We start from the raw sequence: 17,649 nt of genomic DNA on the forward strand, positions 1-17,649 counted from the left end.
GGACTCCAGGTTGTGGGGCCCCACCTAGGGCAAAGGCCTTTGCAAAGGTGAAGAATACTTAAAGTTGACTTCAGTCTAAAATGAAGCTTTGAAGGAAGCCTTGGAAGAGAACTCCTTGCTTCCAGCTTGTTGCCATTTCGTACTAGTCTTCAGCCCCAGCTGAGACAGTAGACAAAGTGAGACTTGGTAGACCAGCAGAAGCTTGGATAGGGCAGGGAAGAAGGATGTCCTCTTTAAGATGTTGAGTGTCTCCACCCTTCAGAACACTGTTCTGCACACAGTAAGCACACATGTACTTGAAGGAAAGCCAAGCCGTACCATTGCAGACTGTGGGCCTTCATTCTCCCCATTGGTCAAGAGGAACAAGAATTTGGCTATGTTTGGATGGGTAAGGGTGATGCTACTTGTGCCTTGAATTGAAGTCCCCTTCGGTTCCTACTTAACGTGAATCTTGAGGAACTGAGATGATGCACATGTCTGTGCTAATTAGAGATTCGGGGCATTTTTCTTGTTTAAGAGCTGTTGCAATTTCGTTGACTGCTTTAATGCCTCTATAAAATTTTTTTCCAGTGCCAGACCCTGTTTTTGTTTTATTTTTTAGGAGTTAATCTCTGCCTTCTGTTAATTTCCTGGCCTAAAGCCAGTCATCGGAGGTGGCAGAGCAATTTATGGATCAACTAAACAGCCTGTCAGGGAGCGAGCGTTATGACTTTAGACAGAGAAAGGGTAACAATGGGAGTTGAAGAAGACTTAGAGTGAGTTATCTTTGTTTACCTTTTAAAAAAGATAAGAGATGCTGGAAATTATTGAATTTGTTCTCTTGGAAATTATTTAGAATTTGGAAGGCTGCAGTGGCATTTCATTTGCATATCTAATAATTTGGCTGTAATGCACAGAAATAGGAAAGTGGGGAAACCCAATGCTTGGCTCCTGCAGGGAGTGCATGGATGTTGCATGGAACTGTGGCCACCATTTTATAGGGCACATGTCACCAAAACAAGTAGGGACTAGAGAGAGAGAATAGGAAAGAATGGTGTGGGGACAGAAAGCTCTCAGGAGCCTCATTGGAGGAAGTGCGAAAACAGTCTTGTTCTTTGGGTAGCCCTAGGACTGTGCTGGAAGGGGGCAGAGACTATCCTTGTTCGTCTCAGCTCCCAGGGCAGGAGGAAGAGTTACTGGGAGTGAGCTTCCACTTGAGTCTGTGAAATTGAGTGGAAGTGAGGTGGACTGCCCCAACAGTTGCTGAGTTCTGGTTTGCTGGGGGCCTTTGAGCAGAGGTTGGCTGCCCTCCACTGGGACCATTGGAAAAGGGGCCTCACCTTTGACAAGGCGACTTCTAAGCTCTCTGCTTTCCTGAAAATTCATCCCCAAACTCCAAGTGCTCCTCCCTCATACTGGAGAGCCAATGCTTACTGATGGTTCCCAGATGTGAGAAGGCTTCTTGGTGGTTGGTTGGCCCTTGCTCTAAAAGGTTATTGAAATAAAACATTCAATTTAGTAAGAAAAATAAAAGGATGGAGATATAGCCCTCAGGAAATTTATAATTGATTGATATATTATTACCTTATGAATATATATGCATATATATATATATATATATATATATATATATATATATAATAAATGATTGATAATGACCAAAGTTGGAGGTATATTTCAACTGGACCTGAATTTGAATCCCAGCTCTGCCACTGAATATACCACTGTGAGTTCCCAGAGGAGAGAGAGTTGATCTCTCAGGTAGTTCTATAATCCTGTGACTACCGTAGGGAGGCAAATAGGTTTACCGTAGTCTATTTTCTACATCTGCTATCCTGGCTACTTCTTCCTGCTTTTGTGGAGGAGATCTGATTGTCAGATTCTGGGCTATGGGGAAGCAGTGGAATTGTTTACCATCCAAAAAAAAAGATTTTCTTAAATTTTCTCTGAAGCCCTTTAAAGTGAATTTCTTTAGAAAATGCATCTCTCCAGAATGTATTTTATAAATCTTTGGAACTCATCGACTCTGTGAGAGAATGAGCCTTAATGGCAGATTGAGTTCATTTTGCAGTGTTTATGGCAAACCACTGTTGAACTCAAAGAGTACCCAGAGTAATGACCCCAGCACGGGGAAGATAGGTTGATGAGCTCTAAACAAAGCCGACTCTATGATCTGCCTGTCTGGTTCATCTGTCTGAAATACGAGAAAACATTTAATTGTAAATGTGGTAATATAATTTTTTATTTATTTTGCACTCCCTAGCAAATTGCTGCTGTCCTCATTTTGTTTTCACCTCCAGTCTTCACCCTTGTCTCATTCTTCTCAAAGACATTTTTTTCTAGGTACTTTGCTCTGGGGTCTGCAGTGGTGATGTTGCTTTCTGTAGGTGAAATGTTGGCAATTAGAGGAATGAGGTTCATTATGGATGGGCATATACCATCTTGAGGAGGGCACCCAGCGTGCCTAAAAACAGGCTGGGGAATGGCGCCACTCCCCGCGCTCTTTGCCTATCCTCCTCTGCCTCCTTCTCCTGGATCTCTGCCAGGCGGTGGACTGTCGGTGCAGAATGGGGTTGGTTTGACTTGTCTGTATTTATTTGTTCCAAGGGCAGATCTTGTTGGATAGATGTTGTTAATTTTCTTTCTTATTAATATGAATTAAACACATGAACATACATACACATTTGTATATGTCAGGAACAAAACAAACAGGTTTGTATGGGAAACTTGGACTACGTCTCGAATGCACTTCTTTTTGTTATCTGTTATGTTTACCCTCATAGCTCCCATACTGTCTTCTTGTCTGTGTTTCCTTCAGAACTTCTTCTTGCTCTCATTTCCATCCTTGTCATGTGGCTCAGGGATGGTGGTTGCCCTTTGTCTTATTTTTTGGCATCACAATCACTGCTTCCACCCTTTGTACTCTCCTAAAAACATCCCTTCCTTGTCCATAGAAGTACCGTCTCACAGAGTCAACCCCTACAATGACCTCTTCAGAAGGGAGGTCGCGCACTCTTCTCAGGGACAGTTACTGGTTGCTAAATGTAAGCTTGCAAATAAGCATCAGCGGTGCAGCAAACTCTATTTTTGGTTGTTGGTGACCTTGGTGAAACCAGTTTCAGCCCAATGGCAGAGTTAGAAATCAGACTATCTGGATTGGGGAAATGAGCAGAAGGTGAAAACACAAGGTCAGTGCTGTATAGACTGCTTTCTTTAGCAGTCTGACTGTGCAAGAATCCAAAGAGATGGGATAGCAGCGTGGAGGAATGTTAGAATCACCAGAAAGTGTTTTGTTTTTTCCTTTCAGATGGGTTGGGAAATTTAGGCACGTTTCTAGGTGGTAGAGGACAAGGGGAGGAGAGAAGGTAAGTAGATGGTGGAAGGGCAGGCTTCTGGACGAGAAGGGAAGGGGTGGGATTGTGGGCATGGGTAGGGAGAGGGGCCTGAGACAGTAGATGAAGACCTGAGATGGTGGAGGAAGCTGAGGGGATTTGAAGTGGAGAGTTGGAGAGAGGGGGAGCATGGGACGAATAACCTCGATTTTTTTGGGGGAAGTATTTGGTGAAATTCTCAGCTGTGGTTGGGAGTGGGGGATGCTTTGAGGGGAGAAAAAAGTGTTTGGAATGATTCCTGAGAAGCACAGGGAGCAGTAAAAGTACTGGTGGTTATTGTACAGAACATATTGAAGAAGAGTGAGCCTTGGGGGACTTGGCATCCTAGACCTTTGAGGCTATCACTTCCAGCTTCCAACCTCTTACATTTAGAGGAAGAAACTGAGGCTGTGATAGGTTATGTGTTAGAGAGGAGCTTTTTGTCCAGGTCTGGCCGAGATTCTGGGAAATGCAGTCTGGGTTCCAGCTAAACCTCTTACTGTTCATCTACCCTGGGGCTCAGGTGTTCTGCACCTATCCTCTGGGCGCCATCTTGGATACCCGGGCTTCTGTCGTCGTGTGTCTTTATCGGTCAGCCGGGACCTGACCTTCTTGGGGCCGTTGGTCCCATTTCAGACAGATGGTCTCTGTCACTGCCTCTTGTGCTTTAGCATTCATCCCGTCCCACCTGTTTTGCCAGGTTATTCTGTAACCACGCATGGCTGGTGATGCAGGTTTTCCTGGGCCCTGTGTGGCAGCTAACATCTCATTTTTTTTTCATTTGAAAAGTAGGACAAGGAGTTAAGTCAGACGGAGGTTAATGTCGTATTTTTTTTTCTTTTCAAATAGTATCCAGCATGTGTATGGAGCCCAGCATCCTCCTTTTGACCCATTAGTACATGGCACGTAAGTTCAATGTCACCTCTGAAATGCTTGTCCTTGACTATTTGTTTTGGAGAGGGTGATGGGCCACGCCGTCCTGCTTGGTGCGCTTTGGCAAAGACCAGGCGGGAGCTGTCTTCAGATAGTGGAGTCTCTCTAGTACTTCTCAGAGTGAGCCCCGGGGCTGGGGTCAAGGAGGGGGGCAGAGGGACTGGAGGGCCGAGGGTAGTGGGTAGAGTCTGGCCCTTTGTTCCCCAGCACCTTGAGCCCTTTTTCCTCAGGTCACAATTGACTCCCAGTTGTGGAGGGCGTTCAGCTGGGGGCCTAGTGCAGCCCGTTGCTCATCTCACTGGGGTTCTCTTTCCTTTTGCTACGTCTCTGTGTGGTCAAACACCCCCTTGGGAATCTGGAAGAGGAGAGGTGGAAACTATGTGAAAGCCAAGCCCAACTCCATTCTAGGCCTGTGCTGGGCTGGGGGCCAGCCCCGTAGGTAGCGAGGCTGTAGGGGCTCCTGGACCCTCTCCCCGATAAAGCTGCGAGTCCGTGAGCTCTGAACCGTGGGACATTGGGCTCCCAAGCAGGCCTTGCCCTCGCTTTGTTAACTTGGCCAGAAGGCCGGGATGGGAGTGAGGGAGGGAAGCTCTTGGGGAATAAATGAGAGACAGCTGCGCCCCTAGAGACCTCCCCAGTGCTTGCTCAGCCGCTCTCCCCCTGCATTTTCTTTCCTGTCTCCCCAGTGCTAAGTCACTTGCACATCCAAGCAAGATGTTCCTTCCTTATTCCTGTGTTGGGATGGACTGAGGTCTGAAAGTGTGTGTGTGTGTGTGTACGAGACATGTTTGTAGGTGTGTCTGGTGTGTGTGGGGGGCAGGTATGTCTGTGTCTCTCTCTGTGTCTCTGTGTGTGTTTCTGCCTCCTGGCTGCTCTGTCCTGTGACTTTGGGCCTTGCTCTTGGGGGGCTTGAGGAGTGAAGACGCTCGTTCTGTTTGCAGGTTGATTAAGACGGTCCCCAAGACGCCGACCACGCCAGTAAAGCCCAAGAAAGTCAGTACTTTCCAGGAGTTTGAGAGCAACACAAGCGATGCGTGGGACGTGGGTGAGGACGATGATGAGCTGCTGGCCATGGCAGCCGAGAGCCTGAACACGGAGGTGGTCATGGAGACGGCCAACCAGGTCATCCAGAACCACAGCCGCCGCCAGGAGCAGCACAGGGTGCCCGAGGAGCGCGTCTGCAGGGACCGGGAGCAGCCTGAGCATTTCTCCAACCTTCCCGCAGGGATGGGCCCGGACAGCAGGCTGGTGAAGTCTGTCAGCGAGAGTCACACGTCCCACTCTGCAGGTACGGGAGGCCTCCCCCTCCCCTGGGCCCTGGAAAGCAGAGCTTTGTGGGGGTAGCCAGGGAACCCAATGCCAAAGACACCTGCTCCCTCGCACCACCCCCCCATGCTTTATTTCCTCCTCATTTCCCCCCCTCTTCATCTTCTGTTCTTCCACCCTTTCAGTCCTTGTCTCTTCCTCCCTCCCTCTCTCCCCTTTTTTATTTTCCTTCTAAGTACAAAGTACATGGGTTCTGCAGGGTTATCAGACAGCTGTGTACATGAGGGGAGGGATCCTCGACTCCCTGAGCCTGGGGGGGGGCATGTCCCCCATGGATAAGTGCAACACTGCTGGCCGTGGGATGCCCTAGTTCTGCCCTCTCTGCCCCTTTGGGATGGCCAGAGGCCTTGTCAGGAAGGTTTCCTGGCCTCCTGGCGCCTGGCTCTGTTTGCCGGGGTCTGGTGGGGCCCAGCTGTCCTCCTGGCCCTCTGGTGGCGGCTGCCCTCTGACTGCTTGACAGAGGTCCTGTCTGACCGCCTCTTCCCAAGTCCTCTGGCCATCTTTATCCACCTCCCGAACTCTTGGTGATGATGAGGCTGCAGGAGCCCTTAGTGATGTTGTATGCAAGAGCTCGGAGGGTACCCAGGGGCTGCCCGGCCATGTCTGACCCCAGAGTAGGAGGGGGGCAGGTAGTCAGGGCTTGTGTCGTAACCTGCCTTGGCCACTGCCTGCTCCCTCCCCCGGGAACCTTCTTGGCAGCTTATCATTGTCTCAGAGAGTGAGCTGCAGGGGCTCACCCTGCTGGGGGAGGGGTCACTGATCTCTGTCCGCTGTTGCATGCTACCTCTGGTGGGGCATAGAGGGGGATTGTTATGGTTGTCTGTGTTGCCACCTGCACTTAGACACGGTCACCTCCGTAGCAAGGGTGTGAGTGGGGCTAGGACGCTGTGCCTCCGGTTCTCCCACCTTCCCCCTCCACCCCCCCCAGGGTCACAGTGCTTTGTTCCTTGCTCCTCCTGGGCATCTTTGAGGCTGCCAGTGCCCATGTTGTGGCCTTTCTTGTCTCTGTAGCCCTTAGCCCCTGGCCTGGACTGCAGGAGGTGCTTAGCTGCCAGCCCAGAGCTCAGAAGAGGCTGCCTTGGCTCCCTGGGGTTGTGGGGGCCAAGGATGGCAGGAGCGCCCCTTGCTTGGGCTGGCCCGCAGACCTGGGGCACTGGTGCTGATTCTGCCTCGTAGGGGAGGGGGGGATTGAAGGCCCACCAGCTTGTCTGTGTCTGACTTTTGGTTGGTTACAGATCTCCCCTGAGCATGCTGGGAATCCCGTTCTTAGTTGTCTCCACACCGCAGGAGGCCTTTCTCCTCAAGTGGGGCAGGGTTTTTAAGTGTCTGAGCTCCGGAGGCAGATCTGGCTTTCTCTAGAGCATTTGCTACGTGCCTCGTTCTTGAGTCGGTGTTGCCGGCCCCCTTGCAGGCTGGCACAGAGGATGTGGGGGCGGAGCTGGGGTGCGCTTGGGAGGCCCTTGGCATTCCAGTGTGCAGCCAGTCATGGCATCCAGGAGGCCGGGCCTGCTGGGAGTCAAGAGGCCGTGGGCGTGGACGATGCCCCTCAATTGACCCCCTGTTGGGACCTTGCTCTTTGGGACTCTGAACTTTGAGGAGATGGCCTCAAAGACCCTTTTGGAGCCTGCCCCCCTGCCACTGCCGACAGGGCCCATGGCTGTTCCACGAGTCCTTACATGGGCGCAGTGGGAAGCATGGGGTGGCTCGGATTGGGAGTCTCCTTTATTTTGTCCTGCAGGACAGAAAGCCTGGCAGCCAGGAAATGTGGGCCCAGGAGAGGAGTGGCTGAGCTGGCCCATCCACACAAGGTGGGAGCCATGGAGGTGTGGCTCCAGGGGTGGCCGGCAGTGCCCACAGAGCAGGAGCCTGGGATGAGGAATCTGTCTCCATGGCAATGGCCACCTTGGTTTGGCTCTTGTTAAGCACCAAGCAGAGTTCTTAAGACTCAGAGAACCCAGGCTTCCCATCAACCACGTTCTCTTCCTGCGGGACATGAGTTCCCAGCCCCTCTCCTGGGCTGAGGCCATGGCTGCCCGTCTCCCTGACTTGTCCCCTGGCATCCTGATTGGCTTTCTGGCCTTGGCTCCCTCCTCAGCCTCTGGTCTCTGCACAGCTGCTCGAGTGCTTTCCTACATCTGACCCCATCAGTCTCCCCGCTCAGCCAGTGTCAGTGGCTCCGTGTCTGCATTTCCCTGTTTGACACTAAAGGTTCTTCCCAACCTGACCCCAGCCCACCGTTGCAGTCTCCTTACACACACGTGCTGTTCCTTCCCTGTGGCGCTCACAGGATCCTCCATCTCCCATCTCTACACCTTAGCCCTGGCTCTCCCTTCTCACCTTTACCAGGTGGATTCTGTTTTCTCTTAAAGCTCCCCTCAAGGGCCTTCCCCCAGAAGCCTGTACTCTCCCTCCCTCCTCCTTTAAACATCTTCATTCATCTTGTGTGTTATTACGCACATGCTGATGATGGTCTTGTCTCCCCCTTAGAATGTAAGCTTCCTGATGGCAGAGACTAGCTCACTTGGTCTCTGTCTTCCTAGCATTTCTCTCGGGACCTGACCCACAGTCAGTGCTAAATAAATGATAGTTCATTAGTTACTTTTGAATGAAAGTGGAGAAAATCATGAAACTGTGCTGACTGGGTCCACTCCAAATTAATGCCCCACAACTTGCACTAGGCCCTCACTGCGGCCAGGCAGTGATGGGGATACTCTACCTGCCTTGTCAGTTCCCTCTCCCCCTCTCTGTCTCTTATGGAAAAAATGGAGGCCATTTGCTGGGAGCTCCCTCTTCCCCCTTCCTCCTCATCTGTGTCTTCTGCCACCATTTCCTCCTTATTTCTTGTTTTATGTGAAGAGATGAAATTCACAGAAGCAAACCACTGCCCTTCCTTCTCCAACTGATTAGCCCCACTATCACACCCATCTTTAATCTCTCTATCTACTGACTCCTTCTGTATTGCCCAGAAATATGCCCGGGGGAAGGAAGGTTCTGCCTACCTTAAGTCTCTCCCCACTCCATTCCAATCTCTATTTAGTTGTTAAATTGATCTTCATCAGCTGCAGGTCTGATCATGTGAACTCCCCGCCACATCCCCATCCCATACCTCCTATTCACAATGCACTCCAGTGATTCCTATCTTGGACAAAGTCAAATGTAAATGCATTGCTTTGCATTCAGAGTCCTCCCTCCTTTTCCAGTCCTCTTATACTTGGTTCCCCAGTGCATAATCTTAGATCTAGTGCCATGGCCCTTTTGGATATTCCACTGGTAAGGCGGTTCATTTCTCAGGCAGTGTGTTTGTATTTAGCTTTGTGGTATCTGGTGGCCCTACTGCTGTGTGACTGCCAGAGTGTGGGCAGAGTCCTAAACGAATGAGATTGAGGTTGTCTGTCCTGGTTAAAGAGCCACAGACCATCCTGATTGTGTCATGGACCTAGAGGGGGTTTTTTCTCCTGCTCATCATTCTCCTTGTGGTGCCCAAATGCTGAGATATCTTGGTGGCTCTAAAGAAAGGATCCCAGATATAATGACCTTCGCCCTCCCACCTCTGCTTTTTTCACTCTGATCTCAACCCCGTGGCAGCACCCTGAGTTAATGCAGGATGAGGGCAGGTACTGAGAGACTGTGAGCCAGAACTCTCCCTCTGGCCAGAGGGTAAAAGCCTGCCTTGGGGTGGTGAGTACAGGATATGAGGCAGGGTCTTGGGCCTGTTCCCCTGCCTCCTCAGGGCTTAAGTGGGGCACAGTCTGCCTGGGGGCCAGGGAGTATTGCCCTTGTTGAAAGCCTCAGGGCTCATGTTGGTGGGGTTTTTCAGCCCATATTTTGACTCTAATGAGTTCTGTGTGGAAGTGAGCAGCTGGTGAGAGTGATTTTCATTCCTGATTGGCAGGGAGCCGTCAGAGATGTGTGGATGTCAGTGTGTTCAGCAGAGCCTATTGTTGTCCCCGTCACTTGTCTGGAGTTCACCTTTTCACAGGAAACTGAATTTTTGTCTCAGAAAATGAGATGTGTGATATGATATAGTTTTGGACTATGAATTTGTGGGAATTTTTTAGTTGTCTGCTTTTAGTGGGCACTAGAGGTGAGGCTAGGGTCAGCAAAAACGGGGATTTAAGTTTTGGTTCTCACCCCTATCTTAGTATAGGTGTATGAGCTTGGGAACCATCCTCCCAAGCCCCTCTCACCCCCAAACTGGACTGCTCTGTGGTAGTCTAGGCGCAGGGAATGGGCATGGGGCTGTGACTTAGGACACAGACGGTCCAGGACTGGCTCTTCTGCCAGGCTGAATGATCTTTGACAACTATTCCTGACCAGAGCTTCAGTTTCCCATGAGGCAAAGGGATCCACAGAGATAGATCCCTTCCTGGTCTGATGTTCTATGCGTCTTTTGCTCTCCTTTGTAGGAAGATGATTTTTGGTGGTGGGTGATTGGGAGTGGCAACGGTGCTCATGACTGTGCCCAGAAGGATGATGCGGGCCCACAAATCCTCTCCTCCTGCCTTATATACTTTAGGGTAGAAAATATAGAAAGATAGCCTGTGAGGCGGGATCTGGGAGGATGCACCTCAGCATCAAGAGGTGCAAGTCATTGACACGGGCTGGTTCTTCCTGTGCTCTGCTGAGCACGGTAACATGGGAACGTGTAGACTGCTCCCTTATAGCATTGCTTTAAGATTCAAAGGGCATGGTTTTTCCTATTAACCCATTTTGGGGGGGATTGAGCAGCGGCTCTGTAGAGGGATTGTCTGGGCTCATGGCCTGCCTCACTTGGGATTCCTTTGTCCTTTGGGAATCGGGGTAATCACTGCTTATAAAATGAGCTGCTTGGACTCGAGGGCCTCTGAGGTGTCCCTTTTAGGTCTCAATGGTACATGTGATAAATAGTATCCTCAGGTAAGGTATCATGGTTCTCGCTTGCTTTTACAGTTCTTCTGAAGCTCACTTTCTTTGGTCACCTTCTGTTAGAATGATCAGCTCAGTACAGCTGGGCTTCCTTCATTTCCACAGTTTTAGCAACTTACAGTAGCTGGGTCTGTGCAGACTTCGAGAGGGATGATCAAGGACATCTGGTGGGCCTTTCTGCCTGCGACATGAACGTCTTCTAAGACTTTCTGAGAAGTTGTCATGCAGCTTCTGTTCAGACCCCCTTCACCTCCCCATGATTAGGAGCCTTATGTTGCTGCGACATACCATTGTTTGACATCTAGAATTATTAGAATCATTTATTTCTTTTCTTTTTTTTTTTTTTTTCCAAATTTTTCCCTCCCTTCTTTACCTCTCCAAACAATCTGATATAAGTTAAAAGTGCAATCCTTTTAAACACATAGGAAAAATTTCTTATATTGGCTGTTGCTCCTGTCAACTGAATTGAGTTGGATGGCCACAGCTGTAAAAAGCAGGCAGGGACAGGAGAGTCAGGAATCCAACAGAAGTTTAATTTCAAAGTGAGGGAAATGGCCTGTAAGCAAGGAGGAAGATCAGGCACATGTGCTGGGCCCTGACCCTAGGGAGGGATCCTGAGACAGTGTAGGGACATCGCAAAACTTCTGCCAGTGGCTATGTGGGGAGCTACAGCCCTGACAGTGAAGGGTAATGGCAAGAGAGAGAGACAGATTTGATTCTTGGCAGGGTTTCATGACCAGAACATGAGAACTTCTCCGAGCTTGTTCTTGGCTTGTCAAAGCAGTGTGATTTTGCGAGAGGGTGAGATCCCCCACAGGGGGAGCACAAAGGATTGTTATATCCGGCTCCGGACACAGTTCTCTTGTGGGTATCTGCTAGTAGGATCTTTCTCTTCTCTGGAGCTCCTCCCTTTCTCTCAGCTGGGGGCCCTTTGCCTGGGTAGAGCCCAGCTGGGCACTGACCAGGACAGCACCGCCAGGTCACAAGCCTTAGTGCTTCCTGGGCAGCCACACCTACCCCCTGGCACATGCTCAGTGTGCAGTTGGTGATAGCATTCAGCTCTCCCGCAGACCACTGCCTCTCCAGCCCTGCCTTCTTCCCTTATTGTAGCTTCTTTTCTCATTGAAGCCTTCATGCAGAACTTCCCTCTTATCCCCACTAAATGTCATTGCCTTGCCTGCCAGAGTTGGAAGGAGCCACAGAGACAGACGATCTAGTGCTGCGGTGTGTCACAGACCCTTTGGCAGCCTGGTGGACCCCTCCCCACAATCGAGTTTCTAAATGACTGAAGGAAATATCAGATTTCTATTAGAGGTAGTAAAGGAAGCTGTCTTTTTTTTTTCCCCCCTAACCTCTCCTAAAATCTGTCTGTGACCCAGGTAAACAACCTTGGGTTTCAGCCAATCTCATCGTAGAGATGAGAAGTTAAAGCTTGAGCGTTGCGGGTCTTGGGCTATAACTCAGATCCCCTGACTCCATTGCTTTAGTCTTTGCCCCCTTGTAAAAGCCATCTAGGGACACAGCCCTTGCTGGGGATGTTGGTGAACTTTCACCTTTCTTAAGCTTTTTGCTGAGAACCCTGTGCACTTTGACCAAAGCACGTTCTCTCCAGATGGCCTGGTAGCTCCCTTCCCAGAATGCTCTGCTCATCTTGGTGCTTTTCTGGGCGTCGTCTCTTATTCTACAGCTCCCACAACCCAAGGAGAGGGGCTTCTGTCTCCCAAAGAGACCTTCTCTCCCCTCTTCAGAAATGCAGAATTGGGGAGAACCTGTAAATGGGGGGGAACTCTTAAGTTACGGGGTGGGGGAGGGCATGCCTGGCAAGTACTTGCTGAGCTGGATCAGTGGGAGCAGGAGGGTTGGAGAGGCTCATTGGTCCTTTTCCATTTCCCTCTTGCAGAAATCCTCAGTGACGCAACCCCGCTGCAGCGCTCCCAGTCTCTCCCTTATGCCTCCACGGCCCCTTTAGGCTATGGATCGGATGACAAGAATGTGCTTGGCCCCCCGGCCTTGACGGAGAGGGAGGTCTATCGGCTGGAGAAATTCAGGCAGCTTCTCGCGGGGCCCAACACAGATCTGGGTAAGTGTCGTCCACTGCAGGCTCCCTGTCGGGGCTCTCTGGAGCGCAGAGAAGCCCCCGTGGCCTTTACTGGCTTGTGGGCTGTTGAGCCCCGCTGGTTTGAGTTCTTGGGTGGAGCTTGTGGCTCTCTGTGATACAGCCCACCAGCGTAAGGGCACCTGGCACGCTGTTGCTGCTCTCCTGTTGTGCTGTCTCAGGGTGGCGCGGTAGCCTGTCAGCCCAGCAGAGACTCCTGGCTTTTTGGGGCGACAGTGGCCATTGCTCTAAGCGGGGTCAGCCCTTTTTTCTCTATAGACGAGGTGCCTCATTGTCCTGCAGTTGGCTCCCTGACTCCGGCTGCTTCAGTGGGGTTGTGGGTCATTGATAGTTAAAAATGAGACTTGGAAAAGAGAAGGATCATGAGCCTGATTGACCTTTTTACTACCGAATGAACTGCAGGGCTATTTCTGAAGGCTCTTCAGGGCCCTACTGAAGGAAGGAGAACAGATGCTTCTTGTATTGCTTAGAACAGGCAAGTGACAAACATCTGCTGGGCTTGGAGGAAGAAATAGTTGAGGAGGCCCCCAAAGTTTATGCTGCTGCCTCCTAATTGTCCCCTCTGGACAGAGGCTGTCTTGCTGGTCTTGGGGGCTCTTGTGTGCAAAGTCATTTGGGAAGCATGGAGGGCTCTACCCCCCCCGATGTGTCGGTCCCCAAACCACGCTTCCTAGGCTGGACCCCACTGCCACGGGAAGTTTTGGTGTTTTGTGAGTATGTTAGTGCTTCAATTTGTGTCTGCATACAACATGATTCCCCACAGTTTTTCTTTCTACAAATGGTCTCAATGGCCTCTTTTTGCTCCGAGACACCTTCGACTCTCGATGGTTTAGACCCTTCTGTACCCTATAAGGTCCCTGAATATGGTGCTACCTTAGAAAAGGTAGCTGATCGAGCCTTCAACTCAGCACTGATGATGGTTGTGATCCCCTACAGGCCCATGACAGGTACCTTTTATGTCATGGAGGAGCATTTCTGGGTTCCTTCAATATTTCTCAGATTCTCCTGGGATTTTAGACATTCCTTCTTTACAGCATTTAGATTTAGAGCGTGAACCTAGGGATTCACTCATTAAGCAAATGTGACAAATCCGTCTCCTGCTAGTGGAGGCAGGAGCAGAGAAGACCACTTTAAGCTCTACCGGAATATTGGTCGATTGGCCCAAGCTCTATATGTCTTCAGACGTGCACTCTGTTCCCTGGGACCTTGGGCCCCTTCCTTTCCCGCTGTGGCCCCAGGATTCATCTGCTGGTGGTGGTCTCTGCCACGGTGCAGGGGACTTGGTTCCTCCCCAACCTCCTAACCAGCTCCCAAAGCTGGTGAAACAGCTGATCCTCCTTTGAACTGCCCCGTGGCAGTCTCGGCTGGACCAAGGCTGCTCCTCCTGTTTGCCTCTGGGCTTGGTGGCTTCCGAGCCTTTTTAAAGCTCTTTGCTGGAGTCTGGGTCAGGTGGCTGGGCTTTTCTGGGACTGTTGGGGCTGCTGGCTTACCCAGGAGTCTCCTGGGGAGTCTTTGTTTGTAATCTCGGTATTAGAAGGGCCGAGTCGGAGGCCTGGTCTCAGGCTTCTCAGTAACCTGACCCCAATAAACAATTTAAGCCTGCTTCCTCCTGTGTAGGTGGGTGGCAGCCTTTGCCATCAAGGGGTGCAGCCATCACCTTCCTCCTCTTCCTTCTCAGCAAGGTCTCTGTCAGGCTCTCTCTATCCTCTCATTTGACTCATGGCCCTCCCTGCAGGCATTGTCATCCCCAACTTAATATATTAAGAAGAATTCAGAATTGAAGGGGTAGAGGGACTTCTTGGGTCCTCGCCCCTGCTGGCACCTGGGCATCAGAGGGCCCATCATGCCATGCTGGGTGCCAGCCCATGCTCACAGGTGACTTCTGCTTGGGGAAACTAACCATCAGAGAGGGGGGAGCCCTTCTAGAACTTGAGGAGAAGAAGGAAGCTTTCATGTTTGCATAGAGTAGGCTGGGAATGATGGGGGATGGCTGGGCAGGCAGTAGCCCATCAGCATTGATAAGTAGCTGCTGGTGCCTGCTTGATGCCAGTGCCCAGCTCTGTACCAGTCCCCCTCTCTGATGCCAGTGCCCTGCTCTGTGTCCAGCTGGCACTGCTTAGGATGACCTGGAGAGGGTGAGAGAGACTCGAGGCAGCCAGCCTGAGGAGGTGGCCTGGTGGGGGCCGAGGGCCTGACCTGGGTAAGCCCTCTGAGCACTCTGAGAGAGCCAGCCCAAGGTTTGGGTGGGCATGTGGGGAAGGGCGGGCAGGAGCTGAGGGTGACTCCTGGGCTAGTGCCCATGGGATGGTGGGGATGGTGGTAGAGCAGGGCACTGGGGGGGGGGTAGGGGCAGTTCAAGGGGAAGCTAAGGAGTTCCGCTTCAGACCCAGTGCATTTGAGATGAGATGCTCAGTTTGCAGGGCTGGGCCAGCTGGGGTGAGGCTGGATCTGTGAGCCAGTGGCCCAGAAGGAATTGAACCCACCAGGGTTGATTAGGTTATTGAGGGAGGGGGGAGGAGAGGGCCTGGTGCAGACCAAAGGGGGAGGGGGCAATCAAGAAGCAGTTGGACCAGCAGGGGGAGAGCCTGGAGATAGGGAGGGGCCTGTGTGGGAGGAAGGCTGAGGATGGAGGAGGAGACCTTCAGGTCTGGCCTTGTGACTGGTCAGGGCCGTTCCAGGTGAGGAGGGCCTGAAGCCGGACCTCCCAGAGAGGAAGGGGAGCAGTGGGCAGAGCCAGAATGATCACTGCCCGGGAGGGGGGGGGGGGGGAGGGGGAAGGGAGGGGGACGCTGGTGGGCGTCTTTCAAGGATCTGGGGAGCTCGAGTAGCTTTGGAGGTGACGAGTGAACCACTTGATGGGCGTGGGTTCATGTACTTAAGAACATGAGGGGATGGGAATAGGGGCAACCACCTGTCAGCTGGGGGGATGTCAGCAGTTGAGTGGACAAGGGGTGCCCCCATTTATCGATGCAGTCAGTTGAGGTTCTCAGCTGAGGGGAAGGAAGAGGAAGTGGAGCCCTGCGGACAGAGCAGGGCAGCAGCCCAGTCACAGCTCATGGAACAGCTGGTGAGTGGGAGGAGGGCAGGGGGGAAGGGTTTCAGAGTGGAACAGAGCCGGAGGGGCTAGCTGGGGCGTAGAGATCGGAGGGGAGCAAAGCGACCTCGGTCCTGGGCTTGGCAGAGTTGGGAGGCAGGAGAGGGAAGGCAGGCACCTGGGGACCAGGTGCAGCCTGGTATCAGGCCAGGTTTGGGGGAGCCTGGAGTTCCCTAAACTGAGCAGTTTTGTGTCGATGAACGTGATGGCCTGTGGCCTGTGTGATACCCCAGAGATGCCTGGGGGGGCTGACAGGACCCCAAATGCGCAGAGATGGGAAACATGGGCACAGATACAGCGGGGGGTACAGCAAGACCAGGGGCCCCCGGACCCAGAAGAGGCGGCTTGGGGTGGGGAGTGTCAGTGAGGAGGGGCCGCCCTGGGAGAGGTGCTGAGGGTACCAGGGATTAAAAGGGAGGAAGACTGAAGGGACAGGTCTGAGACTGATTCTTGGTCCCTGGGCCTGTGGCCGGAGAACCCTCTGCTGCTGCCATGGGAGCCCCTCAGTCCTTGGGCTCAGCCCAAGATTGGGAGGTATGGGGGGGGGGGGTCACGACTGCAGGGCCGATAGGGCCTGGCGTGGATCAGGTGTTCTGAGGGGCAGGGGCAGGGCCGAGAGAATCTCTTCAGGATGGTAGGATGCATAGACAAGAGTAAGGAAGCCTTTGGGCCCCAGACTTGGGAAGTTCATGGCTTCTCTGGGAGGGCTTGGGACCCTCAGACATGGGTGAGCTTAGGGGGTCTCACTGTGGGCAGTGGAACTGACTTTGGAGTCCCAGTCTCTGCGTCCCCTGGTGGCCAGGAGTTGTAGTGCGGGACAAGGAAGGGGCTCCCAGCTCCCCTTCTTGTTTAGCAGCTTCAGTTCTGCCCCCCAGATGGGGATTAAGGGCCTCCTGTGTGCCAGGTCTCAGGGACTTGCACTGAGGACCCAGCCTGGGCTTCTGCAGAGTTCTGACATGGTGGTGGGAGGGAGTGGGCCCTGTTGGCCCCCTTCTTTTCCTTTGATCTAGCTCGGGGGTGGGCATTTCAGGTGACAACCTGAATAATTCAGCAGGGCTGCCTCCCAGTATGCTGGGGACCCCCTTTCCCTTATCCTTCTCACTCTGGGTTCCCGGTCCCTTCCATAGATTTTGGTTTGGGGCACATACTTCTCATGCCCGCCACACACCCCCCTTCCCTGTGCCCCTTGGAGACCCTCAATTTAGATTTTCCCCTGGTAGTTCCTGGGTGTTCAGACTTGGAGCATCTTTAGAACCTTGGAGCTGAGAGGGTGGGAAAGGAGATGTGATGCTAATTTTGGCCACAATCTGAGCGTTACTGATAGCGAGGAGACGCCATAGTGCACAGAGCCCCATCATCACCAAGATCTGAGTTCAAATCCTTCCTCAGACCATTGCCATCTCTGGCAAGTCATTTCCTCTCTGCCTACCTCAGTTTCCTCAGCTGTATAAAAATAATAATAATAATAACAGCTTTCCCCAGATTGTGAAGATCTAATGAGAGAGTCCTTGTAAAGTGTTGTGGTACAAATGCCCTGGCACATAGTAAGTGCTATATAAATGCTAACCATTATCATTGTTATTTACTAAATCTGCTAACATCCCACTGAAACCGTCTTTTCCTCTGAACCTCCCGGCTCTGGGATTTATTGTCTCTGGGGTCTGTCGTCCCATGTCTCAGCAATTCAGGGTCTGTTGTGTTGAGTGTTCATTGGGAGAATTATGAGCCAAGCTCAATTACGCTAAGATTCTGGAGGGGGCCGGCACCCCCACTCTCATGTGAACACACTTTGAAAAACAGCATTCAGCAAGTTTTAAAGGGAGTTTTGTGTTGCACTTAATAGGATTAGAGGATCATCGCTTGGGAGCTGGAAAGGACTTTCATGATCTTTTTTTCTTTTATTTCCTTACCCATTTCTATTCATC

General features: G+C 51.7%; 1 protein-coding gene across 1 annotated transcript in view; it reads left to right on the forward strand.

Moving 5' to 3' along the window:
* Positions 1-17,649, forward strand: part of TBC1D22A (TBC1 domain family member 22A) — a 268,659-nt gene that overhangs the window by 5,739 nt on the left and 245,271 nt on the right. The window contains exons 2-4 of the mRNA XM_031941147.1: positions 4,200-4,256; positions 5,225-5,571; positions 12,415-12,594. Of these exons, the coding sequence (XP_031797007.1) occupies positions 4,200-4,256; positions 5,225-5,571; positions 12,415-12,594 (584 nt within the window). The remainder of the gene's footprint in view (positions 1-4,199; positions 4,257-5,224; positions 5,572-12,414; positions 12,595-17,649) is intronic.

Source organism: Sarcophilus harrisii, chromosome 5 (genome assembly GCF_902635505.1).
Source record: "Sarcophilus harrisii chromosome 5, mSarHar1.11, whole genome shotgun sequence".
Lineage (NCBI taxonomy): Eukaryota > Metazoa > Chordata > Mammalia > Dasyuromorphia > Dasyuridae > Sarcophilus > Sarcophilus harrisii.